Source organism: Ursus maritimus, unplaced genomic scaffold, assembly GCF_017311325.1.
Source record: "Ursus maritimus isolate PB19 unplaced genomic scaffold, ASM1731132v1 scaffold_29, whole genome shotgun sequence".
Lineage (NCBI taxonomy): Eukaryota > Metazoa > Chordata > Mammalia > Carnivora > Ursidae > Ursus > Ursus maritimus.
The window spans coordinates 9,277,066-9,295,422 of NW_024425452.1; the positions used below are offsets into that span (position 1 = coordinate 9,277,066).

General features: G+C 43.6%; 1 protein-coding gene across 1 annotated transcript in view; it reads left to right on the forward strand.

Moving 5' to 3' along the window:
- Nucleotides 1–18,357, forward strand: part of TFAP2D (transcription factor AP-2 delta) — a 56,253-nt gene that overhangs the window by 241 nt on the left and 37,655 nt on the right. The window contains exons 2-5 of the mRNA XM_040643570.1: nt 999–1,496; nt 5,011–5,071; nt 14,475–14,640; nt 14,792–14,910. Coding sequence (XP_040499504.1) covers nt 999–1,496; nt 5,011–5,071; nt 14,475–14,640; nt 14,792–14,910 — 844 coding nt within the window. The remainder of the gene's footprint in view (nt 1–998; nt 1,497–5,010; nt 5,072–14,474; nt 14,641–14,791; nt 14,911–18,357) is intronic.

Sequence of the window (18,357 nt, forward strand, 5' to 3'; positions counted from 1 at the left end):
TTTTTTTTTTTTTTTTTTTGAGCGCGCGTGTGTGTGGCGGCGGCGGCGGCGGTGGCGGCGGCGGTGGCAGCTTTCCCTGTCTCTAATCTATATTGGACCGTTACGATTAATTATAATCTGGCTTTCGGGGGAAGTTAAGGAAGGAAAGGGGAGAAAGTTCGTTATGACATCTGTCGCCAGGAAGGGCAACTCTCTGCCACGTTAAGAAACATTTGCCATAATGAGGGGGAAAACATAATCCTAATAATAAAGAAAGGGAGGAGGGGGTGAGGAGAAAAAGATAGAGATGGAAAAAAGATAGAAAGGCAAAGTAAAGAGATTGATGGGGGGGCGGTAGGTGGACAAGGGGGGTGGGGAACAACGCACCCCTTTTGGAATGGGCTTATTCTAGGAAAGTGAAGCAGAAAGAGGGGGGTCGGATTCCTTGCCCCAAATGGTTAAGGAAATGAGCAAGTTGAACGATTTGCACAGACTGGATTTTGTAAATATATGGATAATGATTTTGAGCAGCTCTGGCGGAACAGCTCAGCATGGACAGTCGCGGAATCCCGGTGTTGGGATCTGGTTGCAGTGGCGAGGCGCCGGCCCGCGTTCTGTGCGTGTGGACTCTGGTTCTGCTCCCCGCCGCCCCGGAGTCAGTCGTAAACCTGGCTCCCTGCGCCCAGCTCCCTGTGCAAGTTAGGCAGGGGCCGTGTGTGTGTGTGTGTGTGTGTGTGTGTGTGTGTGTGTGTGGTGTGTCACCCGCACCTATATAGGGTGGGGGATTTTTTTTCCGCCCTCTCGACTGTGAGGACGAGGCTGCCCACCCCCAGTTCGCCTGCTCGCAAAGGCTCTCTGGCAAAGGCGCTGAGCCGGGGCTGCGGCTCGGCCCCAGCCCTGCGTGCGCGCTCTCCTTAGAGAGCCAGAGAAAGCTCCTGGCTCCGGGAGAGCGGCGCCTCGGTTGCAAAATGACAAACCTCAAGTTTTTCTGCTCTCCCTTTTCCCCCTCTTCCTTCCAGATACGTCACGACGGATCAAACAGCTACCGTTTGATGCAGCTTGGCTGTCTGGAGTCCGTAGCCAATTCCACTGTCGCCTATTCCTCCTCCTCTCCTTTAACTTACTCCACCACCGGTACCGAGTTTGCGTCCCCCTACTTCTCCACTAACCACCAGTACACCCCGCTCCACCACCAGTCCTTCCATTACGAGTTTCAGCACAGCCACCCGGCCGTCACCCCCGACGCCTACTCTCTGAACTCGCTCCACCACTCGCAACAGTACTACCAGCAGATCCACCACGGGGAGCCCACCGACTTTATTAACCTGCACAATGCGCGGGCGCTCAAGTCGTCCTGCCTGGACGAGCAGAGGCGGGAGCTGGGCTGCCTCGATGCCTACCGCCGCCACGACCTGTCCCTCATGAGCCATGGCTCTCAGTATGGAATGCACCCAGATCAAAGACTCCTGCCAGGGCCCAGCCTGGGGCTGGCCGCCGCGGGAGCAGACGACTTGCAGGTAAATAAGCATGCAGCGAATTTGTCTGCGCCCTCCCCTCTTTGCCCTCCCCCTCCCACTCCGTTAAAGCTCTAAATGTAAGCCTCCTCTCCTCTCCTCTCTTCTCCTCTCCTCTCCTCTCTGTCTCTGTCTCTCTCTCTCTCTCTCTCTCTCACACACACACACACACCCCACTTATTATGGAAAGTTATCAAAACAATTAGAAGAGGCGTGTGCCATTCTGTCACTCTCATTGGATCAAGGCATTTCACCTGGGCACCAGGGAGTCTGGCTAGCTGCAGGGCCCCACTTTCAGTAGTTCTGCACAGAATTCGGTTGTGAATCCCCATTTCTGTCCCTGAGGGGATGGGGTGGAGGACATCACAGAGGCTGGGTTGAGCCAACTGGACTCAGTGAGACCCAATAAGATGATGACCAATTGTACCTTCCCTCTCTGTGTTTTGCTTGGTCTACCCGTGCGTCCCAGGTGTTTGTCCCAGACTGAGCTTGTGGAAACTAAGAATTGGGGGGCTGGTTTGCCCTGAGACTTTGTTGGGCTCTAGCAAAAGTTTTTCCGAAAATACTAGATTGCTGTGGATAGTAAAGAATTGCAAATGAAAGTCTAAAAATTTATACCCATCAAAGAATCTGCACAATGCACTTCACCAGGCTGTGGGGTCGAGCCTAATTCTCTCTAAGGAGCACTCAGTCCCACCACCCAGTTGGGTAATTCACAACTTTATTTTTCTCAGGTTATTAACTTTTACATAAGATCCAACTTCTTAAAAAGAAGGAAATGAAGAATAAAGGAAGAGAGAGGAGGGAAATGGAAAAGAAATAAGAAGGGAAGAAGAAAGGAGAAAAGGAAAGGAGGGATGAGGGAGAGAGCAAAAAGAGAGAGGAGGAAGGAAGGAAGGAAGGAAGGAAGGAAGGAAGGAAGGGAGGAAGGAAGGAATCCAGATACTATGGAGGTCATCAATCAGATGGTCTCTCTCCTACTTTCTTTCTTAATGTATTTTTGCACATTCTTCACCAACAATAGAATTTATAATTTTGCAAACATATTGTCACAGCCACATTTCAAACAAATAAACCCACAAATTTAAAAAACAACCTCAAAAGACATGAATTTGTAGCTTATTTGGGCTGAAAGGACAGCTGTAGCTGAGTCCGTACTTTTTCAGTCTGCACAAAGCTGGCCACCCTCTCCACAGCCTCCATAACGAAAAGGGAGATACTCCAAGAGCACAAGTTGGAGACATAAGAGACCCCTTGTTGCGCACAGAAAATCTTTGCCCCTCATTTACCTCCGAGCAAGGGAGTATTTTAAAATTAAAGTGAAAGCCCTTCCAGTCCCAACAAAGAGCCGTGGGCACGAGATCGGCACACAAGAAAAAAGATTTGGATCCATAAACCTTGACTTTCTACATTTATATTCACAAAATAATTTTATACGCTCAGAACATTTTTACATTTTTCACAAGGATCCTCTTCTGTCTCAAGGGGGAAAAAATCTGCCATTCAATGCTTAGCTCAACTAAAACCTATTTACTCCTTTTAATAGCCGCGTCTGCTGCTGATTTTTTTGTATCTGTACAAATTTTTTTTCTGTGCTAGGCACAAAGCCGGGCATTTTTCAAAAGAGGGGATTAGAACATTTGCAAGCACCAGACAAAGAGCGAATCCCGTGCAAAAGAACACCGTAGTTTATCCAATTTTCGACTTAGTGCCATTCAACTGGTCATTTATGCAATGTCATCCGACCAAACAACATGTTTTACTTATAAGGGGGGAAAGTTTGTTAAGTGTAGAGACCAAGATTCGTTTCTTCTAAGAAAATAAACATCTTAACAGTGCGCCAGAGAATGAGAGGGAGAGTGGTTCACTCCCTTGGAGAGCTTCGAGGCCCTTTACCTTCTACATTTCAGATATTTTGAGACCTTTTTTTCCCCCAGTCTGTGTCTTTTTTATATTTATAGTCTTTTTTCAGTTTATTGCTCGTACTGAGGGAATATTCATACTGAGAGAAACACTCCAAGATCTTAGAAGAAATTGAAGAGTATGATATGTGATGTATTTATGTATCTATGTCTATATACATAACTATATATGTATATATCATTGTGTATGTGTGTATATATATGCATATATATATATATATATATATATATGAAGCAAGTTGTAAATCTGGCAAGTTATTTTCTTCCACTCCTCCTGGACTTAGTTGGCAGAATGAAAAAGAAAGAGAAAAAAAGTAATAGCTACTTTTAAAAAGAGAAATAGGGAGGGGATGTGTGGGAGAAACCCGTCTCTCTCCTTTTATTTCTTTCTTTTTAAAACATTCATCAGCATATGCCTCATTTCAAATGCAACAAATGTAAATATACTTTTCCCTGCACAGAATTTTAAGTGAAAGTCCAATGGTTTGCAGGGCGGTCTAAGTCTGCCTAACAGATGCAAACAGTCTTGTGGCTTCAGTTCCATCTTTGAGTCCCCTAAAAAGATTTGCTATGGCCAACAAAGGAAACTGTCACACCTTTTCCCATCACCGCTTTAATTTATGCTCAGTCTCCAAGTTTTTTTTTTCATATTGATTTGATAATCACTTTAAGGCAGAACATTTAAAATAAGAAAGAGCTCGTGAGTAGGTTGAAAAGGGGGGTCTTACAGGCCTGCCTCAATATGGTGAAAATGGGGAAGCGAAAGGGAGCCAGGGCTGTAAAGGTTGTTTTGTAAAGTGGGTTTTTATTATGCACCGACTCTCTCCGCATTTACTTAACTCTTCACGGGCTGTTGGGTAGGTTAACACCCTTCAAGGCCTCTTTCATGTCCAATACCTCGTTTGTTTGTAAAGGAAAATGAGCCTTTAACACATTTCAACTCAGGGGAAAAAAGACAGAGAGAAATTTTTATTTTTTCTTAGTCAAAAATCAGCAAACCCTTTCCTTCTTCCCAGCTCAAATGATCCTTCAATCCATTAGGAAGCTTGAGATCTACAGTGAGTGAATCTGATGGTGTTTCCTCTCTAAGGCATATTTTGGGTAGGATACTCCTACTTCTGTGGTAAAGCAGAACCAACATCAGATATCTTGAAGGCTGCACTTGAAATGGCTCCTCTGAGCTCCCAAGAAACCCACAGTGCCAGACTTGACGCTTTTAGTGTAATATGCTCCATGCAGAAAGTGCTGTGGAAACGGTCTGTTATATATGCTACGTGCCTTGATGGGGACTCAAAGGGCTTCTCATTCCCTTATGCCAAGATGAAAGGCACTCAGGTGCTTTGAAGTGTAATATTGTATGGTGCTGCAAAATGCATACCTTAAGATTTATACAACTTTTAGATTGTGGTTTTTCTGGCACTTTTTTCCCTTAAAATCATGTGTGCTGCCAAACTCGCTCCAGCTCAATGATTGCTTTTAAATGCCTACTATGGAGATATGGGGTTCAGGAATGGGGCAGATTGAAAGACTTAACTCACGTGGTCATATCTATTAGTATCTATTTGAGTGCTTTTATTTATTTTTCTTTTATTAAGGGCTCCGTGGAAGCCCAGTGTGGGCTTGTTCTCAATGGTCAAGGTGGAGTGATAAGAAGAGGTAAGTTATATGTTAAAATGAAACATTCTTCTCTCATCTGATACTTTGTTTTGAAGATCTGGTAGTGCTTTTAAGCATCAGATTCCTTGTCTGATGATTTAAAAAACAGTTACTCTTGGTCAGTTACTTTTGTCCCACACAGGCATACTGCCTTCCTTCATTAAAGTTGAACCCAGCTTGTGCCCCAAAGAGCTATGATGGAAGAGATTTGCTGTTTTTCATGGAACAGTGACAGAATCAAAGTTAGAGGGGGGGATAAAGAAAAAAGAAATGAAAGGGAAAAATCCTTGTCACACCTCCTTTCCCCATCAGCACATCCTAAAGCAGAATTTCTGGTCTCTGTTAGCCCTGAATGTGCCAGGCACAGCCTGGGTGATTGAGGTGATGGTGTTAGCTTGAGGCTTTGAGGGATTCTATGAAAGGCTAAGATTCGTTGAGGCTTCAGGGAAGGCTAATGAAACACCAATATTGTAGCTGCCCTTATTTTTCTAAGTGTCCAGAACATTTCTTTCTTTAAGGGAGGTGGGAGGAGGAGGTGGTGTTAACTGTACCGGATAAAGCTTTCTTGTTCCCATCTGTTGAGGAAAACATCTGAATCCAGAGTTACCCATGGAATTGGAAGGTGGGGGGAAGGCAAGAGTCGAGATCTGTTGATTTTGGCTTAGACACGGAAGGGGGCTGCATCTCAGATGTTCCATTTTGACAAAAGGTTTTGAACTATGACATTTTAAGGGCCTCAAGGCAGTGCAGACTTTGCTGGCTTCCCCACTTAACTGTACCCAGAGCCTCTGAAGCTTATTTTCCTAGCAAAGCTGAGTAACCCGAGGAGCACACAGGCAAGGGGACCAGCTGTTATCCCAACTTCATACGAATTAATAAGATGTGGCCTATTCACCAGGACTAATTCCGGCTCCAGGGCCGCAGTTTTCTATAGTAACTGAACTGCTAAGAATGAGTCACTTCTGATGGCACCAAATAAATGTCCTTCAGTTCCTGTCCATCCTTTTCAAAGCTTGTTGAAAGATTCCAGTGCTTTTCCAAAGAAAGCAATGGATTCTTTCATATTTAAACTGCATGTTTTACAACCCAGTGTCCAATGTGAAATTCCGTTTAAATTGAGGAGGAAAGAAAACAAAGACGATTGTCATAGTGGATACTTGGAACTTCCACTAAATGTAAAATAGCTATTCAACTCTGTAGTTTCACTCCATGGGGAGTTGAAACTATTTTTCAAAAAACCACTAGTGTTGCTCCATAAGGATTTTTTTTAAATGAGTAATATTAGGCTTCTCCGCCAGGCTAACATTCAGCCATGTTGAAGTGACATGAGATAGGCCCAAGACTAGTGAAATTGAAATAAAATACACATACTGTTGAAGGGAGGGGTGCACAGTGAAACGGGGGTCAGGTGAGATGTGCTGATCCGGGTCTGTTGGGGCGGTCACACTAAAGGTGAGGCTGAGCACTCAGGGCGCATGGAGATGTCGGTGGTGCTGAAGGACAGCGCCACTAATTAGCGCCCAGAGCCGGCTCCTCCCAGAGCCCGGCCGGCGCTACTGCGGTCGACGCGTTCAGTTCCGCACTTGCTCCGCGATCACCTTCTCAAACGCTTGGAAATTGCATCAGATCTTACAATAGCTGGGCAGAGGGTGGGAATTATCTGAGACCGAGGGCGGGAGCTGGAAGGGAGGTGGCTGTGTAATCAGTTGACGTTTTAGGAGAGAGATTTAGGGGACACCCGCTCAGCATTCCCTCAAGAAAGGCCTACGCTCTTGGGTAACTACAAAATGGGAACTGCGGTCCTGTCCTATTAGAGCCACAGAAATCGTCTTCCTTAGGTGATGTTTTATTGTTCTTGTAGAATTCGGTGTCACTTCGTTTCACCTGAAAATCAGCATGGAGCCTGTGATTTTAAACCAAATATTGATCTTTTAGGAGAACAGCACAGCTCCAAAGAGAAAGGGGTGGTAACTTGGGGCTTCTATCTGTATTGTTTGACTAAATCCTCGTCCTCCCCACCCCCACCCCTTGCAAAGGAATTCAGAATTTAGCTGCTGAGGTTTTTCCATTTCCACATGTCTTAGAGAAAGGCCAATTAACTTGGTTGAGCCCCGGAGACCAAGTGTGAGTCTGTGCATGTCTGTTACTCTGAAACAATCAATGTTCATAACAATTTACAGATGGATAGCAAGGAAGTCTTGCTTTAAAGGTTTTGTACATCCTCCTGGAACCTGCCCAGCCCCTCATCTCAGGACTCCCCATTTTTGAAGAAAACCTAAGGAAGCCCCTTCTTTCTGTTGTCATTGTAGTGCACCAGATTCTTAATATAAACAGCTCAAGTCACCTTCGTTCATCAAACACCAGGAGGGCACTAAGTCAAGCACTCTGCCATATTGCCATACTGTGTAATGGTTTTGTTTAGATAGGAATGTCTGTTTCTCTTCTAATCCACGTCTACAGGTGAGTCTCCACAGGAAACGTGGTTCCTTGAAAAGCACAACTTTTTGCCATTTTTCCTCCCTTGCTAAGTTCTCTGACAAACTTACATTTCTAGTGATTTTCAGAATTTACTGTAGGAGGAACAAAACAGATTTTACTTCCAAAGACTCCTGAGTGCTCTTCTAGAAGAAAGATCCCTAAGTGCCCCACATGAGTTTACCAGGGAGAGGCTGTCCTGGTTTGCAGGGTGTGTGTGTGTGTGTGTGTGTGTGTGTGTGTGTTGGAGGGGGTGGGGAGAGGCATTCAGTTCTTTAAATTTGGCCCTTTCTATTTGCAAAGAACAAAATACCATTTCTCTGACTCACTTCGGTAAGTGGCAGTTACATTGTTTTTGCCTATAATGAAGGCCGGCTAGCCAAAGAAAGCATGGAAAGGGGGCAGCGGCAAGGTAATTACCACCTAGATAAAATATTTGCCACCGCCTCGGAGGTGCAGCTCCTGCGCGCTCACTCTCGCTTAATGGTGTGCGCGATTTTGCCCGCAACTCCGCCACTCCAACCATCAGAACCAATAATCTTTACTTTACCCTGTGCTCGCGTATCGATAGCTTCTCTCGCCTCCGGCTTCAGCTTTGATATGTTAATATTTCTGAGTAGCAAATTCTGCAGAGATCATATTAATGTTGTACGTACAGAGTGGAGCTTTGCCTTCGTTGAATATTCAGATACTGGGTTTCAAAAGGCGTCTCTTGAAGAAATGAGGCTTCTATTTACAGGAGTCGTCTGTGTTTTTAATCATTAAAAAAAAGAAAGGAAAACCCACTCTTCTTTTCCCCATGAATCTTCTGAGGCTCCCTCATGGCCCCCTCCCCTTTGTCAGGCGCTGGTCCCTTTCATTTCTCGCTCTGAGAATTTAATAGTAGGAGAACAATGTTGATGATGACGATGACGATGATGCTAATAATGAATGGATCCAGATTGGAATGGCAATGGTAGGGGTTCAATTGGATAGGGGGCTGTGGCCTTCAGATGAGGATGGAGATGAGATGAGAACACCCAGCTTTTCCATATTTGGGTGAGAAGTGACATTTTGGCCCTGGTCTTTTTTGAGAAATCGGAATGGCATACTCAAAAAAAAAAAAAAAAAAAAAAAAAAAGGAAGAAAGAAAGAAAGAAAAAAATGAAAAAAGTGAAGAGGGGAAGCGCCCTTGTTTCGCTTTGTGATCACTCTGCCTTGCAGCCCCAGGCTAATTTCAGACGCTTAAATACCGCCATAGCCTCTGGGCCACGCGGAGAGGGAGCGGACCCGGCCATGGGCAGGCGGGAGCGCTTTCCGGATTGCCCGTGGCTACACAAAATACAAACTACTTTGAATCAAAACATTTTTGGGGAATTAATATGATCTGAACTCCGCACGTTTTAAGAGAGCTGGAGTTTGTCAGATCGCTTAGAGGTGACTGGCGCGCCAAGGAGGAGGCATTTACGCTGCGGTACAAACATTGTCAGATCTGATTTAATTTTTTTTAAATGCTTCTGTGAAACAGAGTTTAGCATCAATCGCCCAGTCTGCCAATAACGGGTGGGTGGACCTGACCGCTCTTCCCTTCTGCAGCCCCCGCAGTTGGCTGCCCACAGGCTGCTTGGTCAGGAGAATGAGCTGCTTCTGCTCTTTCAGTTTTGCAAGGGCCCTGAGCTTTGGAACTCGAGTTAGAAAAAGCCTCTGGCTCTTTCAGCAGCTTCCAGAAGGAGTAAGATTGGAGGGGGGAGAGAAGCCTTCTTCCTCTTCTTTTGTCAGGGCCCCCAGAATCTCTCTTTACTAGAATCACCAAAACTCATCTCTAAAGCTCATCCATTTTGAAAATAGAGCAGAAATACACCTCTCCTGCCTCGTTAGTCCCCAAATACAGATGCTGCAGATTCGGAATTCAATGTCCTTTATATGAAAGACTAAAATTCATATACCAAAGGATCTGTAGGCATGGTTTCTTAAAAATCTTTTTTTTTTTTTTTTTGCGGGGGCGGGGAGCTCCCTTTCCGTAGCCTACTGCTTCCTCTCTAATATCAAAGCAATCCCTGCATTGAGAAATGGGGATTAATTCTCACACACACACACACGCAATTACACACCCACAGCCACATTAAACCAATGTCTCTCTGTGCAGACCTCCCTTTCTTTTGTTCTGCCTGGAATGTGCACAGGGAGGAGCGCGTTCAAACCTGGTAATCCAGTTATACCTGTAAGGGTATATCCTCCCTTCAAACAGCGCAGTTAGCGGCTGATGCATCATTCGAGGCCTATTTGATTGCAATTAAACCACTATCCCTTTGCTGTTTGATTACAATTAATATCTGTTGGGGGGAGGAGCGAGGAGGAGATTACACGAGGGGTTTGGGATTGAGAAGGGCGAGAGGCTAGAGAGGAAGCAGCGGAGAATGATCTTACTCCACCCAGTTTACACGCGCACCTCACAGAAATGCACCCGCAGAACAAACAGGGACAGGAAACTCCTATAATCGCTTACACATTTTTAATGTGTCAGAAAAAACGAGCGATCACTGGAGATGAAGAAGGGGAGAAAAAAAATCCCTGCCGTTTGTATTTCTTTCATTTGAATTGTAAACATCTGTTTGGCTGTAAGGCGAACAGAACATTTATTTTGCTCTCAAGATTTGGTCTAATTATGTCAACACCGAAGCGGCGGGGAGTGGGGCGGCGCTGCGGCTTTGGAGAAGCTGCGCGCAAGGGCCCCGCGCCCGGAAGCCAGCCAGGAAGTATTGATCGCACCTGGAGAGCGCGCAGGGCCTCCAGCCGTCGCCCGCTCTGTTGTTAGAGAGGAAGGCACCCAGAGGGGGCGCATGGCTTAAAGGCAGCTTTGGGGGCGCCAGGAGAGCCACAGCTCCATGGAGACGGTCGCGGCTGTTTCCTCCGCCCTAATTGCCTGGATAAGAAGAGGAAAAGCTCACTCAGGCGTCCGCGTTTGTCGTTCTATCCTGTAGCCGCGCAAAAGGTGGGTAGGGATCTTCTTGCGCTCCACAGCTCGCACTCCTGAGCCGTGGTAGTTGCTCAACACAGTGGTGAAGTTGGGTGGGCTTTACTCAGGTTACTGAGCACGTGTGCGTCCATTTCCCGTTGCACCTCCCACGAGCTGGGGAAATAAATTGAGTAAGCGTGAGCATCCCCGTTTTTCAGATGGACAGACCAAGGCCCAGAGTTATTCATCAAAGGTTGCATGGATTGCTAGCTGGCCAACCACTTACTTGCAGTCCAGTACTTTTTCCAGTCCCCCACACTGTGCCTGCCAACACAGGGCCAGATGTCTCCAGCCACACCAGGAAGGGCGCAGCCCCACCCTGTTTTTCTTTGGCCTCGTGGGATCTAACAAGGTCTGGCAGGTGAAGGATCTGCATCTGTGTGTTTCATGCCTGGTTTTGTCCCCTGCACAGTTTCTCTGGCTGACTTTTCCCTGTAGCGATGGCGCAGTTATCCCTTTTATGATAGTCATGTTCTAGACAAGTGACCTTAAGTAGATAGTCCCTGATTTCTTATGCTGTTTCTATAGCTACAGATCTGAGTTTGAGCATCACTGGAAATAGGAAGCCCCATCTCCAAATTTCAATTCTGAAACTAGTGCCCTCCATAGAAGTATTACTTCCATGCACTATGAATGGAAAAGAGATGTATTCTAGAGTTCAGCATGAGTAGCCTGGTTCTGGCACTAGGCACCTCTAACTAGAGTGCTGGATCTAGAAAGAATGTTACATAATTTCAGTAAGTTCCCACCTGCAACACAGGCACCATGAAGAACTTCAGCTGGTAACACTGGGGATGAATACTGTAAATGCCTTGGCATGGTTGAATCTCATGGCTTTCCTTTGAAATCTCATCATTGCTATCTGTAGTCCGGATCCCCTTAAAGAAGTCCCACCTCCTTGGACTGTCACTGTAAATGCAAAAATCTGGTTATCTTGACCTATTACTCTTTTCTTCCTCCCCCAAAAATAAACCACTGGGAAGAAAGATATCAGGTGCCCCATGCTGCTGTAAACTCTACAAGTTGCCAAATCTTTAGCCAGGATGGGAGAGTTCCCCAAGGCTGCAGCAATGCCAACTATCAAAGCAACAGAAATTCCCTTTAAAGATGCTGTGACATAAAAAATAAAAGACTCTAGAGTTGATGGCTAATCCTGAATACAAAATAAATCCTCCAGGCAGTTTGTGTGTGCATAAAGCATACTCTTAATATGCAGCCTGTGTAACTTACCTAATAAATGCTTATCTGAGCATAAGCCAGAAGCCTAACCTGGATGCAGGAGAGAAAGACCCAGAGCCCAGGGAGATAGCACTTGGCTTGGTAGCAGATCCAGTGACTTTCCTGGGAGCAGCTGGCTTTCAACACATGGGGTTCACTTTGCCAACAGGGGGCAATTTTCCAATTGGAGAAAACCTGATTAACCCCCCCCTTTTTTTTTTTACAAAAATCTTTTATAATCTTCTCTGACCCCCTAAATTAGGTTTCTGACCCACTGTAGGTTAATACATGTAGGAAAGGTCTAAAGCTGTGTCCTTCTTTATCCTTGGCTTTCTGGGAAAGTTACACACACACAAACATTCTTCTCTCATAATTTACTTGAGACCCATTGGGTGAGATTCCTTGTGTCCTCAGTTGTGTATTGGCTGTTGTACAAGAGAAGAGGGTTTATGTAAGAATGTGAATTTGCTTATGACTCCATGACCATGGGTGGAGGCCCATTTTTGGAAGAGGGCTCTGTGAATTTTGAATATAGACATTATGATTCCTTAATATTTTTGCTTCAGATGACTCCACAAAGACCTAAATCCTAAAGTTATCAGGGTCCTGATTCTGACAATATGAAGTTAAAAGCCAGCTTCATTGATATCCTGTTCATTCTCTATGACAATGAGAAGTAGGGAAGCATGGACGAATTTGTGTTTGGGGCTCCTGAGGCAGGCATTTGCATGGTTTTCCACTTTGTTGACCACAAGTTTAATGCCAGGAAAAGGATTGCAGTTTGACAGTTGAGATTGTGACCTCTCAGATTTCAGACTGAGGGCCAGTTTCCAGGCACTAACATTGGGAATTTAGCCAAGTGTACAGGACTCATCTTCCAGTCTGGAGAGGGCTGCCTACTCTAATGTTCTCAATATCCTCTCTTCTGTTTTGGGGGGTCATTCAGGGTGATCACCAGCTTCAGAATTCTGAAGGGGAAAGACATTGGTCCCAGTACTTTCAGGGGAAACTTGGATGACTCTAAGACAGTCTGGAAGAATTCCAGGTAGTACAGAGGTAGAAACACTTTAAGAGTGAGATAGAGCTAACCTGCTCTCTCCACCCAGGTCCAGGACCCCTTCACTTTTTAAACATCCTCCCAGGTTCCTTAGCCACTGTGCTCAGAGAACACACCCCAATCTGAATGCCAGGGACCCCAGCAACACAACATTCTACCTGAGCAGCTTAGTAAAGGAGGGGAGGAACTGTGTGGGAAGCAAGTGGTGAGTCCTAGACCAGGGCCTCTCAAGCTTTAACGTGCTCATGAACCACCTGGGAATCTTGTTAAAATGCAGATTCTCACTCAGAAGGTCTGGAGTTGGGCCTGAGATTCCATATTTCTAACAAGCTCTCAGGAGATGCCAGTGCTGCCAGTTGAGGACCACCCTTTGAGGAAAAAGATTTTGGACAACACTCTCCTGCTTGTTTTTCTTCCTCTACCTACTTTTCTCTCTTTTCTGTCATAGAACTTGACCTTTTATGGAGAGGAGACTTAAGATCTCCCATAGTTGAAGAAATCAAATGTATGCTCAGGAAAGCAAGCCTTGAATTTGAACTTACCAGTAAACCTATTAGCTTTGCCCTGAGATTGCTCAATGTGGGAGGAGGCAGCCTTGAATGCCAGGGCTGCATGGCCGCCATGTTAGCAGTATGGACATTGGCTCGGGATTTTTGCAGTATGGGAGCATTGGGCAGCAGGAAACCCTCCTGAATGATTATCATCTTGGGTCCTCAAGTCTACTAGGGGTGCCTGAGGTTAGGGAATGTACTCTGTTGTCCTGGAGGAGAGCAAAGCTCAAGGGACTTTCTGGAGCTTGGAGACCAAAGACTTCTGCTCTAGGAACCCAGCATAGCAAAACTGCTTTGGTGATTTTGCTATTAGCAGTTATCTTTGCTTTGTTCCCTAATAGTAATAATGACAACAACAACCGAAACAATAATATTATTGGCCACTAACACTTAATGTGACTGTTCCTATGTTCTAAGTCTTGTGCAACATTTGACTGTGTGTGCCAGTCCTGAGGGCTGACATGTGGTAGAGAGATGTGACCTATCATCCACCCACATGGGTTGAAAGTTTATGACAATGGGCAGATTATTTTTGGTGATACCTGGGGACTGAGTGATTCCAGTGCCTATAGTTCGTAGGTGGATGAGGGAAAAGAGATGGCAGTTTTCAAACAATTTGAAAAACAGTTTTCAAAACTTTTGTCTATATAGTAAGTCACGGATAAAATACATCCACCCATTGTGTATATTGTACATACATGCACACACATATACAGAGCCATGGAAAAATCATACATCCCCTCTGTAGGGTTAACTGGTGGAGTTTGGGGTTTTTTGAATTGAAGTGTTTTTTGGTGTGTATGATGTCAAAATTAGCACTGATGGGCCAGCCAGCACTACGTAGGATGCTAATTTTTGCTTAAATTAAAAAATTGTACCCCCACAAACATGTTCTATATGATATCTGAAAACTAAAACCTTCATTGTTATTTGAAAGGTCATCTTCAGGCAGCTTTCTGAGAGGATCCAGGTCATGTATACATGAGAACAATTGTTGTCGTGTATTCCCAAATCTCAAGTAGTGCCTTGATCTTAACTGTCTTTTATGCAATTATCTTCTCTCACTGTCGCTAATATGTAATATACTTCCCCACCCCCCTCCCCAAGGTGGCACCTGTGTGGTCAACCCCACAGACTTGTTTTGCTCTGTCCCTGGCCGTTTGTCCCTTCTCAGTTCAACTTCCAAATACAAGGTGACGATTGCTGAGGTGAAGAGACGCCTCTCACCACCTGAATGCCTCAATGCTTCGCTCTTGGGAGGCATTTTGAGAAGGTAAGACCATTGTTTTCTGGCACGTCGCGTCTTCTAACTAAGCCCTTAGGCCTTCTGTCTCATGTTGAATTCCCCATCTGGTCAAATCTTCTTATCATTTCCCTCGGAATGTGAACTTTCAAAACATAGTTTTTATTTTGTTTTTGGACAGAGCAAAATCCAAGAATGGAGGCCGCTGTCTGAGAGAGAAACTGGATAGGCTTGGCCTGAATTTGCCAGCAGGAAGACGGAAAGCAGCCAATGTTACCCTCCTTACTTCCTTAGTTGAAGGTATGATTTTTCAGCTCTGCAAAGTAATGATACAAAGTTAGCAATTCGTTGGAATTCAGGTTTGTTAGATTATGCTGTTTCATTTTTGTCTGTAAAGCAAGGCAGTTTACAGTTACAGGTGAATTTCCCAATTAATCATGATAAAGATGGCTAAATTAGACAACATAAGTCTTAGATAATTCATAAAATGTCATTTAATATACTAATGTTGGCAATAACGCAGAAGAAGACAATGCAAGATTTAAGTACTTCAACCAGTATTTCCTAAATAACAGCAACAAATAAACTGGCTGTGCTATTGTCATTTTTATTATTGTTTATTTTAGAGTTCAGATAAATCTAGCTTAACTCATTATTATTCAGTGCAACATGATCTATAGGATAAATAATCACCCTTTATACAGGGTTCACAGAAGCCTAGGCATGATACCAAGCCTGAGAGCATATTGTGTTAATTCTATTAGGCATCTCTTAAAGTACAGTGATGTTCCATGGTTTTCTGGGTTGATAAGCCGAGTCACAGAGGGGTTAAGGTTAACCGGTGATACAGAGACAGAGGTAAAAATATATTCCCAGAAGTTATTTTTTTCCCACCTCACCTTTCCCGTTTTGTTTCTTCTGTAAGAACTAAACTATATAATCTTATTCAAACTTCTTTCAAGAGGAGGTATTATTGGAGACTTATTTTAGACTTTGTGGGGGAGTTTTGAATGCCAAAAGAGAGTTCTTCCATAACCCAGAAATGCTATTGTTTTCAATCCGAACAAAGGGTCCTTCCTACCAAAACTCACCTGAACACACCTGTGAGTGACAGTTTTCTTGCATTGGTTACTCTCTTGTCTATAAGGCGCTATAGGAAGTGAAAAGTAAGGGAAACACAAAAACAAACATCTTGCCTTTATCCAGAGTATCAATTCCTCCCATTAACTGTACAACTTTGTGAAGTAGTGTGTTCTAGACATCGGTCTTGGCAAAATTGCTTTGGTGATTAGAAGAGTTATCTTTACTTTGTTCCCTAATTGTAATAGTGATAACAACAATAATATTATTGACCACCAACATTTAATAAGTGTTACTGTGACTGTGTTCTATGTCTTGTGATGTGTTTGCTTGTGTGTGCTGTTACAGAGAACTGACAGATGAAGGAGGAAGTTGACCTATCATTCACTCATATGGGTCGGGGGTACTGGGGGAAGGACAAGGTAGGAAAAATGACACCCAAGTTGATTCTAAGGGAAGACAGATTCCTGCTTAATCTAAGTAAGAAGATAATTATAATTATAGCTATTTAACAATAGAACAGAACACTTATTTCGAGTATAATGAGGTAGATTCAAGAATCCTATCGGTGGTAAGATTTGATTGGCTCTTAAACCCAACTCTGCAGGAGAATCAATTCAGGAGGTTTATTAAAAAATGCCTGGGCCCCTTCCCTAAACCAACTGAAACTCCATCTCTGGGGGGGGCGGGTTGTGACCCAGGCATCTGTACTTTTTTTCAACATCCCTAGTGATTCTGATGTATAATGAGGTTTAAGGATCATTGGTCTAAATATTTCTTGAGATCCTTTCCACTTCCTAGGATGGACTGACTGTGAATTCTCATGAAATTTGTAACTGGTGTGAAAATTAAAGGCCCTAAGAAAGACTTTTCTGTGGTGTCCATGAATATACTGGCTAATAGAAGCTGAAGAGCCATACATAAAAGGGTATATTCACAACTCTTCTGACTGATTTTTATGGTAGCCACACACTGAATTATCCTGTGTGGGAATCATCAATCAGTGCTAACAGAAGAGGTGAAAGTTAAATATGGGACCTCCTAGGGTGATCTTTGTGGTCTTGCCATCTACTCTTCAACATATGTCTCCTACCATAGAAGTATCTATGTGTGTCCTATGTGTGTTCTATTAATTCGGCTTGTGTTCATGGAGGAGTTACATCAGCCTTGGCTGATAAAACCTAAGATTTAAAGCTTTCCAGATACTTTAATTGGATGCTTTTGAAATCCCCCAAATCTTCATGATGTAGAGAAATACATCTTTTTTGTTTAATTCCAGACACTGTGGTGGAACTGAGAAAAAGACATTTAGAGGCAAAGGGATCTTTTGCATCCCTTAACTCCCCACCTATTATAACCCTCAAATGCACACGCAACTTTCTCTCTGTCTCTCTGTCTCTCTGTCTCCCTCTCTCTCTCACACACACACACACACTTTAAAGTTTTATTAGCATGCGTTACATTCTCTGATTTTTATTCTAGTCCATATTTTTGTGTCCTTTTTAAATGCTGATGATAAACCTACTTAATTTATTTCAAGACTCACGCTGAGTCATGACCCACAGTTTAAAAAACTACAAGTTGTCTTAGGACATGAAGAGAACCTAATATTTGAAGAACAAGGACAGTCCATCTAAATTAAAATAGGCTTTATTTCACCCTGGGCTGACAAGAAGAGCAGTTTTACTGTTGAGGACTCTCCTGTATATTTTTATTCCCACATTTTGGTTGGATTGGTGATGACAGCTGATAACTCTTTTCCAGCCAGCAAGATGCCATTTTCTGCATTAGGCTCATGTCTTTGGAATCCTGTAGATGATGCTGGATGTATACAAAACAATGGTGACGCATTTCTGATTTATCAAGCCCCTGGAAGATTGCCATAGTTAATGCTTCTTTTCAGTACTTTTGGAATCTTGATCCTTTTTGAACTAACATGGGTCTGATTCAGTTCTTTCAGATTTAAGTGGTAAATTAAAACTTCCCCATACTTACCAGTTGGTGTTGATAAGACTTTGAATTGACCATGTATTTGGGTGATACTTTTCTTCTTCTTCTATCAAATGTATTTTGTAAGAGCCAGCAACATTTCAGATTAATTTTTTCAGAAATTTCAAAACTAGATTCCTAGTCCCCAAAAATGGTCCATCAACTTTCTTATAAGTCTGTGGTCTTATGGGAAGGAATAATATTTTTCTTATCATTTTTACTGATATCTCCCCTTTATCTCCTCGATTTTCTGCAATAACCTGTATATATTTTTGAATACCAGTACCTAGTAATTTAGCTTCTCTTAAATGGCTCTCTTTTTTAAAAGTTTTTATTTTAATTCCAGTTAGTTAAGATACAGTATAATATTAGTTTCAGGTGTATAATATAGTGATTCAACAATTCCATACATCACCTGGTACTTATCACAACAAATGCCCTCCTTCATCCCCATCACCTATTTCACCCATCCCCCCACCCCCTCCCCTCTGGTTACCCTGTTTGTTCTCTATAGTTAAGAATCCGTTTCTTGTTTGTCTTTCTCTCTTTTTCCCTTGTTCATTTGTTTTGTTTCCTAAATTCCACATATGAGTGAAATGATATGGCATTTTGTCTTTCTCTGACTGACTTATTCCCCCTAGGCTATACTCTCTAGCTTCACCCATGTCGCTGCAAATG